General features: G+C 52.2%; 3 protein-coding genes across 3 annotated transcripts; 1 reads left to right on the top strand and 2 right to left on the bottom strand.

Moving 5' to 3' along the window:
• Positions 1-8,471: 8,471 nt before the first annotated feature.
• On the bottom strand, positions 8,472-9,188 carry pac (Puromycin N-acetyltransferase; the record flags this gene model as incomplete). The annotated part of the gene is made up of 1 exon (XM_037328284.1): positions 8,472-9,188. The coding sequence occupies one exon, from the start codon at positions 9,186-9,188 to the stop codon at positions 8,472-8,474; it is 717 nt and encodes a 238-aa protein (XP_037172560.1).
• A 2,968-nt stretch (positions 9,189-12,156) lies between these two features.
• Positions 12,157-14,073, top strand: CGCA056_v013039 (uncharacterized protein; the record flags this gene model as incomplete). Its single annotated transcript, XM_037328283.1, has 5 exons — positions 12,157-12,380; positions 12,439-13,104; positions 13,157-13,525; positions 13,574-13,972; positions 14,025-14,073. 5 exons carry the CDS (start codon positions 12,157-12,159, stop codon positions 14,071-14,073), a joined length of 1,707 nt encoding a protein of 568 aa, XP_037172802.1.
• A 2,132-nt stretch (positions 14,074-16,205) lies between these two features.
• Positions 16,206-17,775, bottom strand: CGCA056_v013038 (Uncharacterized protein; the record flags this gene model as incomplete). Its single annotated transcript, XM_037328282.1, has 4 exons — positions 16,206-17,123; positions 17,181-17,374; positions 17,440-17,640; positions 17,724-17,775. 4 exons carry the CDS (start codon positions 17,773-17,775, stop codon positions 16,206-16,208), a joined length of 1,365 nt encoding a protein of 454 aa, XP_037173237.1.
• Positions 17,776-19,951: the final 2,176 nt, after the last annotated feature.

The raw sequence follows: 19,951 nt of genomic DNA, 5'->3' as shown, positions 1-19,951 counted from the left end.
CACGTTGAGGACATGCAGGGCTGGGACACAGGGCGGCGGTCTTTCGGTCTTTGGGCGGGGGGTTCGGTGGTTTCACGGGAATCCGGGTCAAAAGTGGCGTTTGAGTCTTTTCCATCTTCTTGCTTCTGCGTTTGGCTTTTTTACAGGTTCTGATATTTTCTGATCCGGCTGCGGTTCACACAACTCATGATGGATGATCCTTCCCCTGGTGGATGAGAGGGGCGATGGGGGATATCTCTCTTACTTTCCTTGATAAATGTTGATAGCAACGTTTTACCGGTTCTTCTTTTAGCTCTGAAGGCTTTGAATGCTTAGATAGCTCAGCCTAATGAACACGCAGTTAAGACAGGATGCTTTGCCTCGGAATCGTCATGTGACGTCTCTCGGTGGCTAATATATCTCGGGGTTGTCTTGGTAGAGTGTGAACATCCAATGCCGGAAACCTTGCAGTGGATGGCATAAATACCACATCCCGTCGTGGTTTCGACTGCCTATTGCAGCAATCCTGCGTATTGCACCATCCTATGCCCCCAACTTATAAAATAAGTGCCACTCGCGATGTCAAGTGTCTGCGCCCGTCATGAAAGAGCGCACCGGAGATGGCCTGCTGAGTGACGGTGTGAGGGTTGTCAGTCGTCGAAGTTTATTCTGATCGTAATGCCTGTGTAGAGACGGAGGGGGTGGGATGGAAGGACGAGCGAGGCGTTGTCAGTGGCGGACTTTTCGGTGGAGTGCTCTGGTGAAGGGCTGGGAAGTGGGCTTGGGCATGCCAAGGTTCTTGGAGAGCAAGAGGTTAGGAGCAGCAGCGATTAGCAGCATTCTGGTTTCGCCTGTCTTAGTTGCCATAGGATTTGGGGTGCTGTTTTTATATAGTTATGAGTTGGTTGGTGGGATGTTGGGGTGGACGGTGCTACGGGTGGGAGGGGGTGAGGTAGAGGGGTGACGGATATAGTTAAGGGGTATCTTGGACGGGGCGTATTGTATGTAGAGAGCCAGGCAAATGGGCTCATCCAATGCTTTTTGTTAATGACGGTATCGGGACCGAACGGAGCAAGTTTGCTTGTCCCCACGGAGGGTGGTGCGGAGGGAGGTGGAGAGCGATTAGCGGTGAGGTGTTGGTTCTTGGAGGTATTGGGCGTGTTGATACTGCGAGGGAGACAAAGATGGGGGATGATGGCTAGGAACGCATGCTTCGCTGGGGCAACGGGAGAATGGTATGCGTGTGTGGGGATGAGAGGAAGTGTTCCGTGGAGCAAAGTCTCAAACTCAGTAATAACAATTTCACAGGTTGTCGCCTCGGACCATTGGTTGTGGACATTGTGCCGAATGTCTTTTGATGTTTCTTTTATAAGGGCTCTATTTCCCGGACTGATGGGTTGGGTGAGTATTTAATGCTGCTTTTGGACTTGTGCTTTGTGATTTCCGAAGAACCACAATGGATCCTGATACATGTCCGAACGGGAACGGCTGGACTTTGGAAACTGAGACGGCGTCCCGATGCATGTGACTGAGACTTAAGCATCCAAGGCAGAAAGACGGAGAGAGGTGAATCTTGTCTAGATTGTGCAGATGAGTTTATGGGGTTTGAATAAGTTACGGACGGAGGAGACTCCCAGAGACGATGTTTAAGTCTCTTCTGAGTATTTGCATGCCGTTCTCGTTGCAGGGCGTTGATAGGGATCTGCGGGAGCACAGCTTCTGTCACGATCACTCCTGTCTTGCAAAATTGTACCCGGATCCCCCATTGGTGATGGCTTATGGGAAACTTCAGATTGAGTCCTAAATAGTCGACGAAATGTATCTTTCGAGCTGGGTATAAAAGTAAGAATCCAGCAGCCAGAGATTATGTTTCATGAGAGCGGAAATGGGTCTAGGTTTCGAGGCATGAAGCAAACGTGAACGAGGTCGTTTCTCACGATGCGAGTGAGCGCGGCTTTCGGGTAGAATGGGTGATGACGGGAGTTGGATCAGTGTTAGGCTTTTGAAGTCCGTGTAGTTGTGGGTTCTGGGCGTGTAATCTGGTTGGATAAGTGAAGTGTAGAAGACACGGAAGCATGACTGTTGGGGACTGTGACTTTGGTTTAATCGTGGATAGCTGACAAAATTGAGATACTGGAAACGTTTTTGGCACCTTGGTGATTCAATTCAATGGTTTCTACTGTCCCATCATTGTGTTTGACCTTGTACCTGAGGTCTTGGGACGGCGATTGATACCAGTCGCTTGCTGTGGTGATGTGGTTAGAGATGGGATCTATGGATAGGTACTTAAACGCTCTGCGGGCTGTACTCTTCTGGGTCTTCAGAATGTGATTGTCTGCTTTAGGGTTTTTTCATTCATCACCAAATATAATAAAGCAATCAAGAACAGCTGTTGATGAGAACAGCGGACGAGGGTTACTGCGGGGTGTAATTCATACCGTCCACAACTAAACGATTAAACGAGAGACGCATTGAGGCGACAGTGACGCTGGACGATGTCGCATTTCTCGACTTTCTTGGTTTGGCAACGGTACTTCCAAGAGGGTGGGCAACGCAGTCCCTCCGTTGCGTCTTCTTTTGTTAGGTCTCAAAGCCAGGATGGCCTTCAATGGGGCCCGCGGACCGTTCCGAAGATTTGATGGGTCTGATGGTTAGAATGGGAGATGATGAAGTACTGAAATACCAGTAAGCCTGCTGCCTATGCTCAGCGTGGTCGCAGGGAGGTGGGTGTTTAGGAAGTATGGGAGATTGGAGACAACGGAAGTGGAATATGTCAGGCATTGCTGGCGTACTGAATAGTGTTGATGAATGTCCTGCAGGCTCTCTTCCGTGGGAAGTCATGACGCCTTGACGTTGACGCTTCCTGAGGTCGGTAGTGATTATGGTTGTTGCGATTTTGATGTATGCGTCTCTGAATAACGGGCTGACTGGGATGGTTAAAGGAGACAGTGCTGAGGTAATTATGACCTTGGTTTCGGCCGTATGATCGGATGGGGTTGTCCTGGGCGTAGAGATGAAAGGCTTTGGATGCAGTTTCACAAGGAGAGGACGAGGTACGAGGAGAATTTGGGTTTCGACGGTTTGTAATGCCAGACGGATTAGACCTTTATATAAATCTTGCTAGCCACTGTAGATTGACGTGCTTAGCGTGGGCTTTTGTAGATTTCGGCGGCAATTCGTGGTGCTGGGCAGTATGCCCTTAGGCGGTCGTGCATATGTCGTTGCCTCACGCCATATTGCTACATTCATCGCCCATTGGGTATAAAATATCCTTCTGGAATGGAAAAGAGAGCAAGTAAACCAACAATAAATGCGAGTCTTTCCCAGATCCGGTCTGGATTGGTTTGGGATTGATTTGGACCTCGTGCCTACTTCGAGTGAAGGACGTTCCTGGGCGGTCTACCATCTTGGATTCGATGCCGAGTGTATATACTAAAGTTCAACATGCGAGAGAGGGAGGTGATGAGAAGTAACGGAGGGGCAAAATGAGCCTGACTGATTCTGCTGACACTGACGCTGCATGCATGTTCTTATGCTTTGGGTGGGAGGTAATCAATATGACTGACTATCCATAGATCAGTTGCTTAAAACCCTTTCCGCTGCGCGATTTCATCGATTGTGCCATCTGATTACCTGCCAGTCAGCTGCATTATATACAATTGTCATAGAGATATCGAAGCGTTTCAAAAAGTAGAGGGGAATCGAGGTGTGGTTCATGTGATGGTGATGGAGGTGCAGCGCCAACGGTATATATTGATCCCAGCGTAATGCACTTCCGTCTATGACAAATGCAAATATAGCAGCTGTCATTTCTTCGAAGGTTGCAGAAGGTCGTTGGAAAGTACGCGCTGATTCTTATCCAGTCCCAAAGACCATCACCTGGGTTATTGGAAAGTTGGCGATGCCTATGGGAAGTGTTCACGTCCAATAAACAGGGGAAGATGAAAGGTAGTAAGGAGAACGGTTGATTGATGAACTGCGTGATTCATGTTAGCGACCATAGAGGATCAGGTAGCTATTGAAGCAACTTCGGGCAGGTTTTTACTCTTTGGCCTTTCCTCATGTACCTACCTGATGAGAATGGCCACATTTTGTCTATAAGAAAGACAGGTTCTCATTGGCTACGAATAGACATTATAACAGGCACAACATCTGGTAAGTTCGCCTGTTGACAGTCTTACTTGGAAGGTATGAAAACGACTTGGAGATCGTGGCTATGAATGAGGCTGCCAACTTGGAACAGAAGTTGCAACTGCGGCGAGTCTGGACCGGGAACTGTAACTCATCTCCAGTGGACGATGTCACAAGCGACTTCACCTACTGCGTCACAATGATTCAAGCATACATAAACTTAACTTCGGCGATACTTCAGAAATGGGGCCATCAGTCGTGGTCGTCAGGCACACAGGAGCATACTGAGTTCGATTAAGATAGATAAGCCTTTATTTCGCAGTTTGAACTAATAATTATGCAAGCAAATGTGCCAGATTTCTGAAATGAAGGCTTCGGCTTATATGAGGGCTCATACCGCCGGATGATGCGAGATGAGGGACGCCGTTTCTTTGATTATAACAGAGCTTGCTGTCGCTACGTCTCCAGGCACAGTGAAATGATACATTATCGCTTTCTGTTTTGCCGTGGTTGCCACTGAGGGTCTGGCACTAATTCCTCTGACTTGGGCCTTGTCTGGACAAGAATCATGTGGCAGCTTCTTCTGATATAGCATAGCCAAGAACTGTGCAGATCAGTCTTGATTACAAATAGATCGCTCCCTTCAGAGTTATCATTATCCACGAAGCCAACGCAACCGATTTCATATGGAGGGATCTCCGGTCTTCTATGGCAATCTGATGAGTATGCTTATGACGGTAGCTATTCCTAATGTAGGACATGAACGTAGGTGCGAGGGTTTCAGTTAGATGATTGTTCTTATGAGGTCGGCCTCGTATTAACTGTATAAACTATGGATCATAATGAAAGGTGACTGTAGGGGACATCATGATAGAGAAGGATCGGCTTTTTCTGGTGCGATTCGCCTTCGCGATTCCTTCTGCTAGACATAAACCGCTTCTGAGCAAGAGAGCTCTGGATATTGACTCAGCTCCATGGACGTAAGCTTATCTGTCTGGCCTCGGCTTCTTCTGTATGAAAATATGGGAATTGAGGCTTTGTACTTGTGTTGGCGGGATTCAGCACGATAGAGATCTGACTTCTGTTATTTGGTTGCATATAAATAGGGCTTTGAGACTTTAGTCAGTTGCTCTTACAGGAGCAACCAATGCACCATAGAGTTCTCCCATACGTAGGGGTATCTTGAGATCTTAAGCATACGGTTTCTGCTAGGAGACGAGAGTAAACTGTGAAATCGAGTGCGATGCCATTCAGTGCTTGAACGTTCGTTACGTATGATGAGGAAATACTCAGACAAGAGGGCAACCACCTAAGACCTTTTTTGAATCATGCGCCTTGTTGTGACTGTTGAGAAGATTACCAGAACAAACTTGAAATTTGGAACCAGAAGCTACGGAAATGGGCATTTCTGTCTCGGCAAATCCCAGGATCTGCCAACAACAGGCTCTTCATATAATGCGCTCAGCTTCTTCGCTTTCTGAGTGCGTGAGTAATGCTGAAATGGAAATCTTAGCGGTGCTACAAAAACACAGCTTCTTCAGTGCAAACGTGCCTCGTCTTACAAATCGCTTGCATTGCTCAAACTGTGCTGCCTTCGGCAAACGTAACCGTGACTGTCGCGTCTCACACTTAAGTCACTAACAGCATAACAGGGCTCGTTCTTCCTGTCTCTGCACTTTCCCCTGCCATCCTCGATATTTCTGGCCAGGTCCTTCTCGCCTCTAACTTGAGTAACGTTCAATGTTAAGACGTAGTTTTGTGCTGAAATCCAAAGTCGGACGTGTCTTCTGCTAGACAAATTGAGCTCAGTACGTTTCTCCGCCAATTAATTCAAGGCGTTCTTCCGTGTGCAATGGTCAATTTTTAGAAATCAAACGATTTGGATCTGAAGCCTCACTTCAAAGACTATGTCCAACACGCTCAGCCGACTCAAGTTGACACAGCTTGAGCAGACCAAGCCAGGCCTTTGCTCATGCGGCTGCCCCCGAGGTGCTGAGCGACTTTCTTGGCGGTGTCAGTAAGTAGTCATCATCACATACTACAGTGAAGACAGAGTTTGAGAGCTGAAGTAAGGGTCATTGCCAGCAGGCTGCTTTCTCGAGGCGCATTTACAAGGTCATCAATTTGTTGACTTGACGCTTGGGCTACGGGGCATCTCTGACCTTAGAACTCGACAGACCGAGAGCATTCTGGAGAGCTCAACTTCCAGTCGAACGAGGTTTACTTTTATTAACAAAGTATTTCAACGATGACAAAAAAAATCTAACGCTTCTAATAAATATAAACAGCCTCTTTTCCCTCTCCAAGGTCATCTCAACGAGCACCAAATTCACTGCACTGTGGATCATTAGGTAATTACTGGCGGATAAACGGTAGGCTCAGGCAAAACAGAGGGGCCTGAGCTATGGACCAGAATTACACACATTGCTGATCCGCTTGACACTGTCATACGCTTGAACTTGATGTATTCTTGCGTAAATACACCACCCATAGAGCGGAGAAACGAGGTCGATGAAAAAGCTCGTCCGTCAGTGTGCTCTAAATTTGCAGCTACCACACCACGCACACAACATTGGCGTAACTCCGGTGTTATTTCAACGGAGGTGGGAAAGCTTCAACTACCTCTGATGATCTATTGTTGTTGTCGTTATGAGTCTAACTGTCGCAAGTGGCTGGGCTTTATAGACCTCAGCGCCGGGTCTGCTCAGCTCTAGGAAGAAGTACAGACGAGGGCATCGAATAACGTGATCTACATTTTAAATTGACGACCTGTTGGGATTCAATCTTTCCAAATAGCGTCAACGGCTGCCAATCGAACTTGGAAATGATTAGAGTGGTGCGGCCTCAAGCAGTCTTTTCAAGTGCCCCCACGACGCGAGAGAGTGCAGTGCCGCTCAAACACTGGGCTTGCGTGTATACCTTTCTCAACGGCGGGTGACGATGCTAAACAGAGTGATCAGTGATATGAATGAAGACGAATTGCATCTCTTTCGGCCTCTTTACCCAGTCCTCCAGAGAGGCATGTCCGGCTGTAGCGGCTGAGACACTACCTTCACTTCTGATCAACGCACAAAAGTACCACGCCGCAACACATTTGCCCGGTTTCAGGGGCTATGCAACGATAAGAACAATTAAACACTACCTGCCAGCAACACGGAAGCATCCTCTTGAAAAGGTATTTAAGGCAGCCTTTCTTCTTAATTTCGATATATCGAGCGAATCGAATCTGGGCCTAGTCTCGTTGCAATCCTAGAGGCTCTCGGTGTGGTAAGTTACGATGCTTGGTACTTCATCGGGCTGCCCTTAAGCACTGGATACCTATAGTTAAGTTTGTATTAGTAAACCATTCGTCGCTGGTTTCTATGTATACCGCTATGAACACAAGGACAATAAGACTGACGTGAAACCACAAACTTGGGAAATCGACTGACCTGATCTGATACTGAAGGCGTCTTTATGACCTACGGAGAGGATTGCAGCAAGCAATTATGGGCCTCGCTGGGAGAAGGAATTTGTTGCGGATCTATTTAAGAAGAAAATCAACCGAGACATCTCAATTCTCATAATTTATATGCCGAAAGGAAACACAACTGGAGCTTGCCCCGCCAAAGAAGTCTCAGTATAAATGGCCCCCTTCTCAGGTGACGCTTCAGCTGCCCAGACAAGAAAATTCAAGACAAGTTCATTGTCGTGTCTTATCACTTGGGCGGTGCCTTATCAAGCCCTTCGTTACACCTCAACGTCACCCAGACAATATCTGAAAGTTTATTGTTGATTCTTCAGGTGCCGCCTTGGGACATCTCACTGTGAATACACTCCCAGGGACAGAGATAAACTAGACCAACGACACGGTGGTACATTTGTCCACGGTGAAGCACGAAAACCCCTATGCTGTCGGGCTTCATGTGAGCCGCTTTGAGTGTTTGCATTACCAAGTGCGGATTCAAGCTCACACATTTGTTCCCGTATCAATAGTCAAGGGCATGATTAAATATAAAGGGGGATAGCAGGCGATTATCGTTGACATCAGTCTGATGATGAAAGATCTGCGAGATTGGATTTTGGTGCCTGAACATGGTGGCTCGTAGAAGAAAAAGCTGTTGATTTTCCGCCCAGAGTTTCACGAGATTTACCACATGATGGAGGCTTTGCAGTATTGCATATTTCTTCATTGAGCAGCAAATACATCTTTGAGTAAGAAAAACACTTTCGTCTATCATGGAGGGTCGTGAGCGAGGTCCAGGTTTGGGCCAAAAGCAATGATATTGACCCTGATCCTCACCATCGTCATAGCCATACTCTCATCATTTCGTTCCTGTTCACATGACATCATCTACATCTTCAAGAGGGGTCTAAAGTATTCACTCCTTGAACATGATAGAACCACCATCCCAGTCCGCCAGCCGCCCAACGTTCGCCCGCCCCTTCACCTCGAAGCCCAACCTCTCGTAAAACGGCTCCACGCCCTTAAGGCCAATAAGCCACGCCGGCACGCCCTCTTCGTCGACACGACGCAGACTGTGCCTAACGAGAAGCGACCCGTATCCCTTGCCCTGACACTCGGGCAGAACGCCCAGCGTCGAAAGATACCATGCCGTCTTCCGCTTGGGGTGCTCCGGGTCGTTGATCAACGGGTCGCTGGCGATGTGCGAGTCGTCAAAGGCATCGATCATGTCCAAATTCCTCGACTTTGGAGGCCACAGATAACCCGCCAAGGAGTTGATGCCCAGAAGCACGGGCTTCAGCCAGCCGCGGACGGTGAACCAGCCCTCGTGGGCAGATTTCTCGGCTTCGGTGGGGTACGGCCGGCGCCACCACGCAAAGGCGACGACCCGCTCGCCGGACGACGATGCGGCGTCGGGAACCGTGAGGACATAGAAGAGCTGCTGCTCAGGGCCCCAGTAGCGAGCGTAGAAGAAGCGGTGTGCCCATCCTCGAAAGTCTTCTGGGTGTTCTTTTCTGTGAGGGTGCATCTTGTTGAAGATCCAATCATCGGCGAAGGCGGCCCTGAAGATCTCGGCGGCGGCTGCCACATCGGCGGAAGTGCCTTCTCGGATCCGGAATTCCGGCTCGGTCATGATTGCGATTTGCGGCGTAGATCTGGATTGGTGTAGGATGGTGGCTGATTGCCAGCGGCGAGATGCAAGAAATAGATCAGAGATTGAGGCGGAATTACCGATGATGCGAGTGAACTAAGGCAAGCTCCAAGACGGCGTCCTCGGCTTGCGGATGGTGGAGAAGGTTGGTTTGCATGCAATTGGCCAATGAGGTGTTCCAAATCCACTTGCCCTCAATGGCATCATTCAGATGTTGATTGACTTGATAGGTGAGCTAGAAGCAAGGAGTGCGTTCCTTCGTCGAATCAGAATCTGAAGGATTTGTATTTAGCGGTATCATCGGGCCTGTACGGTGAAAGGACTGTGCAGGCCAATTTAAGGGCGGATGAACATCCTTGGCTTGTCAAGTTCAGGGCGGATGACTCAACCGGCAAGGCGCAACGCGGGGAACTGCTTCTCCAAAAGTTCCCCCAAAGTCCCATTTTGGCGCGCCGCAGACTGCATCACAACGGGGCCGGCCCGGACACGGAAGGCGGCAGTTGCCTCTTATCTCGCGATAGTGTACAATTTACTCTGTGCCTCGGTCAAGATCGCAGCGGAGAAAGAGTTGTTTTGGGGGAAGATAACCGGTTGAGGGTTCCCACGATGCCAAGTCTGGGGACGGCTTCGGCTTGCCGAGCGAGAGATTTCAAACTTCGTCCCGAAGCCGATGCCGGTGGGTTGAAACACGGCCGCCGGCCAGTCATCTCGGCCAACCGCCGGCTGACATTCTCCAATAACCACTTTGGCCCCCAAATCCTCCCGGCACCAACACAGAGTATGGTTGGGCAGAATTTCAAGCTGTCCACATGTGATTCATATGACTGCTATCCACCTCGAACCGACCTGAACCTTGCTCGTGGGTTGTTTCCCCACGACGGAAAGACGGGACGGATGGCGAAGGTTACACAGACTGGCGGCTCCGGATTCTTGGGACGCGGGATCTGCTTGGTCTTCGGGATTTGGTGGAATGCCGCTACTTTGAGCGTGGCGGAATAGGCGCAAGAACAAGCGGCAGTATCAACGGCGGCGGTGTGGCGGTTTGTCAGATATCGAGCTGGTTGCGGAGAGGGAGTTGCCGCAGATGCTGTGGAACGTCGGTTGGAAGCGGCAGGTGGTCGAGGATGAAGCCATTTTCACCCTAGAACGTCAGCCCTACAGAAGGGGCAGCAGAGCCAAGAATAAGGTGTAGGGGTGCCTTTGGGCTGACAGCTGCAAGTCGTCTTCCTGTGCGGGCCGGATTCGGGGAGGATGGGTGCCGTCATTGGCTCGAGGGGTCGGAAATGGAAGGTTGAAGGAAGGTCTTCTCCCCAGAATAAACGGGTGGTAAGACGTGCATGGCGCTATTCCTTGTGTCTGCAGCTGGCTTGGTGTTACGCCGAGACACACAGAAAAGAAGGATGCGTTGACGACGTGGGTTTGGTTTATTTTGGATGCAATCAGTGATATCAGTCGCCTCATTCGGAAACGCAGTCGTGGAATGGTGGGATTCTGCGGGCAGACAAAAGGCGTGCAAACGACATGTGCCAGGGATGTTGAGTGTTGCGGCGAAGGGCCTAGGACGGATGCGGGACGAACGGTGGTCTTGCCCGTGGACGGGAGCTGCTGACTAACTGACATCGATTGATCATTGGGCAGGAAAGAGGGCCCAAGCGCGTGTCAATACGCGTCCCCGCAGGCAAGACATTTGGCGTCGCTGAAGAAGCATTTGAGCATGTTCTATTCTTTCATCTGGAATCCGTCTTTGACGATCTGGCAGCAAGGAAGATTCGAAATCCGAGGTCCTGGATCGGCCTAGCCTCTGCTGGAATGTGCGCCGTGTCCGAGGAGGCGATATTGGCCGCAATCGGCTCCATCGAGCTCTGGGCGCAACATTAGCCATATGGAAAGGCGAATCGTCATTATCGAGGATGGAGTGCAGTGAGATGATGGCAGCTGGTGGCATCACCCGTCTTGCTTGGTCCCACGTTGCGCAAGGTCAGAAATTAGTATGCATCCGGCGGCATACACGATGGTTGGCGTCTATTCCGTCTATTTCCAGTTACACGCGCCTTCAACCGTCGTCTGCCTGGGGAGCGGTTGCCATGTTGCACAGGAAGATCCGACAGAGAACGGGAATTACTTGCACCTGGTGAGGTGTTTGCAGGGGACGTCCTTGCGGTGGTGTCTGTCTTGTTCGAGTTGGTGTGGTGTTTTCCCTCAGTCCCATGTCCAATGGTTCAGGGCAAGCTCAACAGTCTTCAGTGGCCCTCTATCGCAGTGTTGCAGCGGGGCCGGGATTAAAGCTCTATCGAGAAGGGATCCGCCCAGGTTGCCTCGACGCTCCCTTTTCTCAATGGCAAAGGAGGGGGCAAGCATGACGGGAGAGTCTGGGCCTGTGGAGCAAGTCCGGCACTAGATCCAGCTCACAATTGCTATGACTGGTAGCCAAGTGCTCCTGCCTTACCTTAATAATCCTCACAGCCCAGCCCGATTGCCCAGGGATGCTCATCTCATAACGGAAGCTTGGCGGGAATTGCTGTTGCCGGTTGCTGGTGCTGTTGCTGCTACTGCTGCCGTTGCTTCGATCGGATTGTCGTTGTGCACCTCTCCTGCATGCCTCTTGGTTTGCTGTGCAGAGCTGTCCAGCACTTTTTTGGTGGAGGAAGCAAGACATTGCCCGCCATTTGCGGCAGCTCTTGTCTTTGGCCCTGGCTCGACCAAAACTCAACGTCGTCGTGGTTTTTGTATTCTCTTTTCCCCGTCTATTTCTGCTGTCTGTTTTCTGTCCTCCTGGTCATTCGCAAATTCTGCCGACTTTCTGCGCCAATTTCGAGTCGTCGTTTCGTCGTTCGCTTCGCCGCCACCCCCACCAAAGACGGTTCGCCTCACTTTGTCTCCCACGACGTCGCGGCACACACGGCACGGCACGGAAGCCAAGGGGAACCAACCGGCACACGGAGAGACTGCGATGTCGTCGAGGCAGCTGCAGCGGCTGGCCGTCACGCCGCCGTCCGAAGACTCGGACAACGTCGTCCCGGGTTCGCGTTACACAAATCGTCACTCGCCTTCGTCCTCAAATCACCAGTCCCCCGCGGAAGCAGCCCCGCAACGCGCCCACCGAGCCTGCGAAAAATGCACGAGGACGAAGAAGAAATGTGACAAGGGCCTGCCCGCCTGTTCGAGATGCACCAGGTGAGTCAACGCCCCCAAAAATGCAGTGAAGCGCGGTCAATTTTGACGCAGCCAACAGACTCGCCACCAACTGCTGCTATGACTTTGTCGTCAACCCGCCATCACTGACCATTGTCGACCATGGCGTCGCGGCCCAGCAGCCGTACAACGCGGCTGGCGATCCGGGCTCCGCCTTCGAGTGGCTCAACCAGGTCGACTTCACCGCCAGCCAGATCATGCAGCTTTTGACCAGCCGCGGCGTCGACTGGAAGGCCTCAGTCACGATGTATTTTGGCACAATCAACACATGGCTGGCCGTCATCCACCCCGAAGTCTGGGAGAGACGGGTCGCTGCCGCTCAACTCGAGACGAACCCTGACGACGTTGATCTAGCCCTCATGGTCTTGTGCATCCACCTGCTGACCATTTGGAACTGCGACGAGTTTTCCCCGACTGCCATGCTTGAGCATCCTCTGTATCAATCAGCAAAGAGGATATGGATTCTGAGGAAAGCCTTCAGCAAAGCCAAGATTGAGCACATTCAAGCGGGCGTCTTGATCTCTCTCTATGAGCTCGGCCACGGTAACATCTCCCGCTGCTACCAGACTTTTGGTGAGGCGGCTGCGATTGGCAAGGTCTTGTATTTGAAGCCTGGAAAATACGTCAAGGAGGAAGAGGACTTGCCTGCCGACCCCGAGGAAGAGCAGAAGCGAGCCCTCTGGTGGGTTCTCGTCATCATGGACAAGTAAGCGTGCCGTATCCCCGACGAGCCCCAATATTGATCACTGACGGCTCAGGATTTCTCACGAGCAATCTGCAACCCTGTGGACGCCGCTCCAGATGGACATGCCCGCAGAAGACGACCTGCTCCCAACCGAACACCACCTCTGGGATACTGAACAGAACAAAACAGTGAAGATGGTCAAGCGGTATCCAGTGACCATCCCGGCTTCAGTGCGAGTCGGCGCGTTTCAAAGGTCGTGTCAAGCGGCAATTCTCCTTGGCTATGCTTGCCATTGGGAGGTGGCCAGCGCCGAGCAGGAAGAGCCTCCAAGCGTGTACTCATTTGTGCAATTGGAGACAGCCACACGCAACCTCTGCGAAGCTCTCATCACGCGATCCGAGACATGGGGCGAGAACCTCAACACTTACGCCCTTTGCGCAAGGTTAGTTGTCCCTTATCTGACCTACAAATCAATACTTACATATAGTAGTCTCTTCTGCCTTCTCTTTTACTCCTTCATGTATTCGGCCAACCATCCGGACGCGCCGGCGCGCGACCCCGAGACAGACATGGAAATGAAGAAAGCCGTCGCTGGCATCAACTTCACCATTGGCCTGGTCATCGATGGCTCGAGAGGCATTTTCAACGCGTACACCAACCAGGATGAGGTCTTGGAGCATTGTGCGCCGGTGTGGCCTTATGCACAGTACCACACGATGCAACTTCTGTTCCATTACGAAGCCTTGCTGGAAGATGGGCCAGGCCAACTAGCAGAAGTCAGGCAGAGTGTGGAGAACACGGCAAAGAGATGGGGCTGTTGCCGCTGGCTGCTGGAGGAGTTTGATAGAGTCCAGGCTGCTAGAAGCGGCGGAGCCACGATGTGCAGAAAGTGAGTTAATCTGCGTCAACTGTCTCTCGGGTTTCGAAGCTAACTCTACCAGGTGCACGCTCGGAAGTAGGGCTTGCGGACACTACCCATATTCCGACTGAAGGCCATGGAGATACGATTATTCGACGAGTTCGGTTCCAGACCTGCCGGGTTAGTAGTCCCATGTTTACCGGGCTACATTTATCGGCCTTGGCGTTTGACCACGGCCACAAGACGGCATTGACCTCCTTGCAAGCATACACGGGCGAGGAGGGCAACGTCTGGTCTGAAAGATTAATTGGAGACGAAGCTGACAAAGATGAGGCGTCGAGGAGGCGGCTGTCGACTTGGCAATTGCCACTTGATGATCTGTGTTGGTCACAAGCACCGTCGCATAATTGGCGTGTCGTCGATACTCCGTCATTCACCAAGCGCTTGAGTCCCGGCTACACAGATGCTGGTTGCGACGAACCATAATACCTGAAGCAGGATTTTCCGAGCCCCCACTTGCTATCGTCGGAGACCGGTAAAAGCTGCTGTCGAAAGTGAGGCGGGGAAATCACCTGTGCGCTGAGATGCCCGATATGTTTCGTGCAGCCGAGTACCTGCGTGTGGTCGGGCAAAGGCCTTGTGGCAAAGCTGCTTACCAACGATGCGACAGCAACAGCGACGAGGTCTGTTTCTCTTGACAAGGCGCAACTGTGAGAGCTGCTGCAGGGAAATGCAACGCAGGCAATTGATGGCGCTGGTTGCAGGGCCATTCCGGAGGCGCACGGAGAACTGATGGCTGCACAATTCGAGCATCCCCAGGAATCTGGAAAGCTTCGGGCTCGGATTATCTTGTGGAAGAGCCTCAGTTTCGCATGTGGGCAGAGGATCACTCAGATGACCACCTCACGGACTCCTGCACGTCGAGACTGCAGGTCAGCACATGGAGCACAAGTACAAGCTTGTGATAGACGCCCAACGCTAAAGGCTGAGCCTGCAGAAGGAGCCCAAACTTCAAAACGAGGTTCACGATCGACGGAGGTTGACGTTCTACAGCCCCCGCGAGAGGAGGTGGCATGGTTTTACAAACCCGTCCGAGCAGGTGCACTCAAGTTCTGCACGTCAAGCAGCTCAGGCCATTTTCTGACGAAACGCTGCACCCCATTTATTCTTCCGTGCCTTTTTTTTCGTACTCGTGAGATTGCCTGTGTGAGGTCGGTGACCGCTGACGAAAGCGAACCCCGCAATCGCCGTATCATCTGCCGTGATCAACCTCGAGATGAGTGTCTTAGTTTGCGTTACCGCTGTGCCACCACGCAACGACGAAGAGATCAATTATTTGCCTTGCTGGCGCGTTCCAGTAGGTGAATGTCACAATCCAATGAGGGGGTCCGTTATCAATCGAAGATCCGAGTCAGTCTGTGCCTGAGACATTCTTGTCTTGGCTGGGGATACCAACAGCTCTCTTGTTTGTTTGCCATCACCCCGATCTGCCTGCCGCCACCTCAATGGAATGTTGTAGATTCATGTGTGTGCTTTATTCCGAATGCGGTCGAGAGATAAGACAGGGAAGTGTCTCTGTCTCTCTGGCAATGTTTATTTTGGTGCTCTACCATCTAGTTTCCAGTCGCATCTTGGGGGTCGCAGTGTGAGATGACATGTCGTCGAAATAGCGGAAGGAAGCAAGGCGAGTTCCGTAGAGAACTCAATCCCAGCAAAGGCCACGCGAGTGGGATGCCGAAGCGAGGCCAAGACGTCGCTTCGCCGGGCTCTTCGCTATTTCAACGTCCACTGACACACCGACGACCATGACACGTAAAGGCACGGCAAACATACAAAAAAAAAGCGACCGTGACAGCGACTGGGACGGATATCACCGGATCACGGCGGAGGTTGCAAGTGTTTTTTGGTAGTTCGATTTTTTAGTTAGCTGTTTAGAGTCTTTCTTAGCTAACTGTGTGGAAAATTTTTAGAGACTAAAAACCCGCCCGATTCTAGTAGTGGTTGTAGTAGTAGTAGTGTGGTATCCAAAGAAGCAGTGATGCGGCCGGTGTTTGTTGAAAAACAGACAGAAAACTCGGAACGCCATTCGGGAAATTTGCTTCAAATTCCTCGTCTTTCAGTTCACCCCGCCTGTCCCACAAAATCAAAGACCCCTTTCTCCGTATCGCACCCCGCCGCCAATGCAATGGAAACCTAGAAAAGACATAAAAAAATGTAACCCGACCAAAAAAGTGTCGAGCGGTGATGGGTGCCGGCTTTGTCGTTATGCCGCGTTCCCCACCACCAAGATTAGGAGCATGCCGTTGAGCACGCAGGCAGCGATGAAACTGCTGTAGACTGCCACGCGCTGCCACATGCCAATAGGGTCGCGGCGGTAGATCGTCATGCCCAGGGCGATACAAGCGCTGAATAGAGAAGCGACAACGCCAACCGTCACACCGGCGTCAACCTCGACGCGCATCTTGTGACGACCGGTCGTGATAAGGATGCCAGCGACGAGTAAAAGGAGAAAGGACATGAAGAAGCAGCCGATGGTGCTCCAGAACAGCACGCGCTCGCGGTACAGCCTCACATGTTGCTCGTTGATGCTCGGCAATGCGGCGTAATGAGCAGCATATCCTGATGCTGGGATGCCGTCGGAGCTTGCATAATCGTCGTCCGTATCCGTGCCGAGCGGCGAGATGCCGCCATAACTCTCCAACAGAGGACCGTTTCCGAGCAGACGTTGTCCTTCGGGCGTGTCCCGCTTCGAAAACCACGTTCTAGCGTGGCGGAAGGGTGCTGAGAGGATCGCGCGCATCGAGTCCAAGCCGGGGAAGCTTATGTCGTCGTCGGGGTTGATGTAGATGGCGTACTCGTCTTCGGGTCCTCCGCCTTCACTGCCATCATCGTACTCGTTCCAGTAGTGCTGTTGCGGCTGGACAGGTTGACGGGGCGGTTGCCGCGCGGGAGGCAGTGGCGAGAAGAAATCGTTGGCAGACCCTCTACGGGACATGTTAGGCTTTCCGTCAGAGGAAGGCGAACTAGGCTCGCTCAACTGAGGAGTAGAAGTGCGCAGAGTGTTGAGAAGTTCTTCGTAACGGGTTTGAAGTTGGTTGAAGTCTCGGCGGGTGAAACTCTTGGGGTTGGCCAGAACGTTTTCGCGAAAGCGCGCGCCGAGCGTGGGTGACCCTGTCCATTTCTTGACTCGCTGTCAGCGGGAGATAAGGCGGCGCATTGTGAGACGAGGGGAGCTTACCTTGTACTTCTTTGTGATCTTGCGGAAGGCGACAATCTGGGCATTGATAAAGCGGGCAAGAGCGAGGATGTCCTCGCCGCAGCGCAGCAGGTCCCTTTCGTACTTGGCGAATCGGCGGTGTCGCTTCAGAGAAACTTGGCCACCATCCTCGGCGCATTTGACCACGAGCTTCTGCACCTGGTCGGAGACATGTTCTGCAGCACTCGTGTTAGCCAATTGGACTCGCACGCATGCATACTTGCTTATCGCAAAAACCTACGCATCCGTCTCGTAATCTCGTCCGCTTTGCTCGTCACGAAAAGGTCGACTCGATCGTGCTGCTGGCACAGCTCATTGTAGAGGTTGTCCTCGAACCGCTTGAGGGAGGCATCTTGGTGGCCCGGGATGGCGATAGCGGTAGCCTGGTCGCGTGACGTGTGTACCTTGATTTCGTGTTTTAGGGAATTGTAGTCGACGTTATCTGTGAAAGTCTCCAGTCAGTCGGGAAGGTCTTCACATGCCAATTGGGTGGTGGGCCGGTAGTGCATCGACGGGGCAACGTACGTAGACTCCATTCTGGGACAGATTCCTGCTCGAGCTGTTCGCCGTATTTCATAGCCCTGAAATTCTCGCCTCTTGTTCGAGGGGGGTCGTCGCCAATTGCGTGTGGTGAAGGGTTGACAGAAAGCGTGTGCGCTCGGCTGGGCTGGCTGTTTTTCAAGGACGGCGCGGAATCTTGTATTTAGTCAGGTCTGGTAGTGCCCCCGAGGAGTTGGGACTGGTTGGGTGTGGCAGAGATAAGCGGCCGGGGTCGGTGGTGCTCTGGGATGACGCAATGACGGTAACTCGGCCGTCAATTCGAAGCGGATGCGCAAGTGCAGGGAGAAGAAATATGGCACGGTCTATTGTACGGGTGGAATTATGTGCAGAGAGGCAGAAGAAGGTCGCGGAGAGCGTACACGACTCGAATTGAAGAGAGCACTGCGGAAGGTTAAGTACGGTATGGACAGGAACGGGGATAAGTATGAAGGCAAGGTGCCGTGGACTACTTACCTTGAGAAGGGCCAAAGTCTAAATAGAATGGAGATTGGAGAGATTGGAGAAAGCGAGCAGTGAGGTACCTCGAGCGGTACAGCGGTACAGCGGTATCCGTCACTGGGCAGTGGCTCTTCTTGCCTTGATGAAAAAAGGGCGACAGGGATCCGATGAGATGGACGAGGGGCGGGGAGTGCAAGACTGGCCGAGTGGACGGGGGGCGCGAGGCAGTGAAGGGTCTGGCTGCATGGATGCTGCTTCCATGGTTCAGGCCCAGTCCTGGTCGACCTGAGAGCAAGTGTCGGGGGGGTGGCTTGCGATAGGTGCGATACGGCGTCGTTTCCACTGGAGCGCTGAAGGAGGCAGTCCCGGTCTGTCTGTTCCAGCCCTTGGTCGTCGACCGATACGTTCCCGTTACCCAGGCAGGTAAGCATCCAAACCACGGCTACGGTCACGTCTTCAACGTCGACCGCACGCAACCCGACTGGCTGTCTTCCTGGTGGTATGCGCACTTGTTTGATTTGTTGATGGTATGGTCCCTATCTGCATCTTCTCACTTATCTCAACCAGCGCAGCCGGAAGAAGGAGGTGCGCAGAGGATCGCTGTCTGCAGCGGTAGCGGCTGCTGCATGCCTGCTCCCCAGAGTGAGAAATGGTTGCAAAACGTGCCTTGGCAGCTACGTCTTGGCTCGCAGCAGCAACTTGAAGCAACTGTGCAGCAACCCCCTCGACTCTATGACGCCGGTAGGTGCCACATTGTACACATGGGGGGACTTTATCTGCCAAGCAACCCGATGTACCCGTCTAGCGGCCATCGTGTATCATGAAGCGGGAGTGGCCTCTTCCTCTCTTTCTCTTTCCTCTCCGTCTCTGTCTCCTCATGCGCGAGAAGCAGAGCTCAGCTGGGATCCTCGTCGGGTCTCGTCGGGTCTCGTCGGGTCTCCGCTCGCAGGGCGTTAGCACATTGGCGATATGACGATGGGTACGCAGACGGATGAGCTAGGGGAGGTCGAGCTGGAGCTGCAGCCGAAGCGGAACATTCGTGGACCGTGGAGGTGCATGTTTTGATGGCCCAGCGATGCCCACTCCGGGCCCGGGGTCGAATTCCTTCAGTTCAGGGTCCCTCCTTTTCATCATTGCTCGCCGATGCCCAACGGCCAGAGAGTTCCACTGGATGCGACTGCGCATTGGCACTTGCGGATAGTAGTAGTAAGTGCTACTTATCTCAAGTTTCTCTGTGTGGACAAAACATATCTCTGCTGATTGCGTATGGATTGGCGCGGATTGTGAGATGGCCGTTACCCTTGACGTTGCAGTGTGAAGGTGCCGTTCTCGGCTCTCTCCTCGACTCTGTTTCGCTGCCGTTTCTGTGAGAGGCAGCTCCCTCCTGCTACCTATGCAAGTCCATTGCTGCTACCGCAATTGCTCCTGCTCTTGCAGCAATAGGTATCAACAGCAGCGGCAGGCAGGTGCGGGCATGGTGTCCCCACCAGGCCGGTGGACCTTCCCCTCGTCCACGTCGTGTGTCAGGGAAGGTGGCCCCAGTCTCTGCTGCCCTGCGATACGGGACGCTGGAGGTTGACCCCCGTTCCTTCCCCCCTCCCCTCAGGTTAGGCAATTCTTGCTCATCTCGGCCATTCTTTCCCTCTACGTCTCGACTTCTCCAACTCCCTCCCTCCCAAACCAGACAACATGGACTTTGGACTGAAGAGCCAACAACAATGATTTCTCTCGTCCTCGTGCCATGAGACTGCATT

The sequence above is a fragment of the Colletotrichum aenigma genome (assembly GCF_013390185.1).
Source record: "Colletotrichum aenigma strain Cg56 chromosome Unknown KSG_Cg56_contig09, whole genome shotgun sequence".
Classification (NCBI taxonomy): domain Eukaryota; kingdom Fungi; phylum Ascomycota; class Sordariomycetes; order Glomerellales; family Glomerellaceae; genus Colletotrichum; species Colletotrichum aenigma.
The sequence above is the reverse complement of the archived record's forward strand: the minus strand, read 5'-3'. Positions and strand labels throughout refer to the sequence as shown.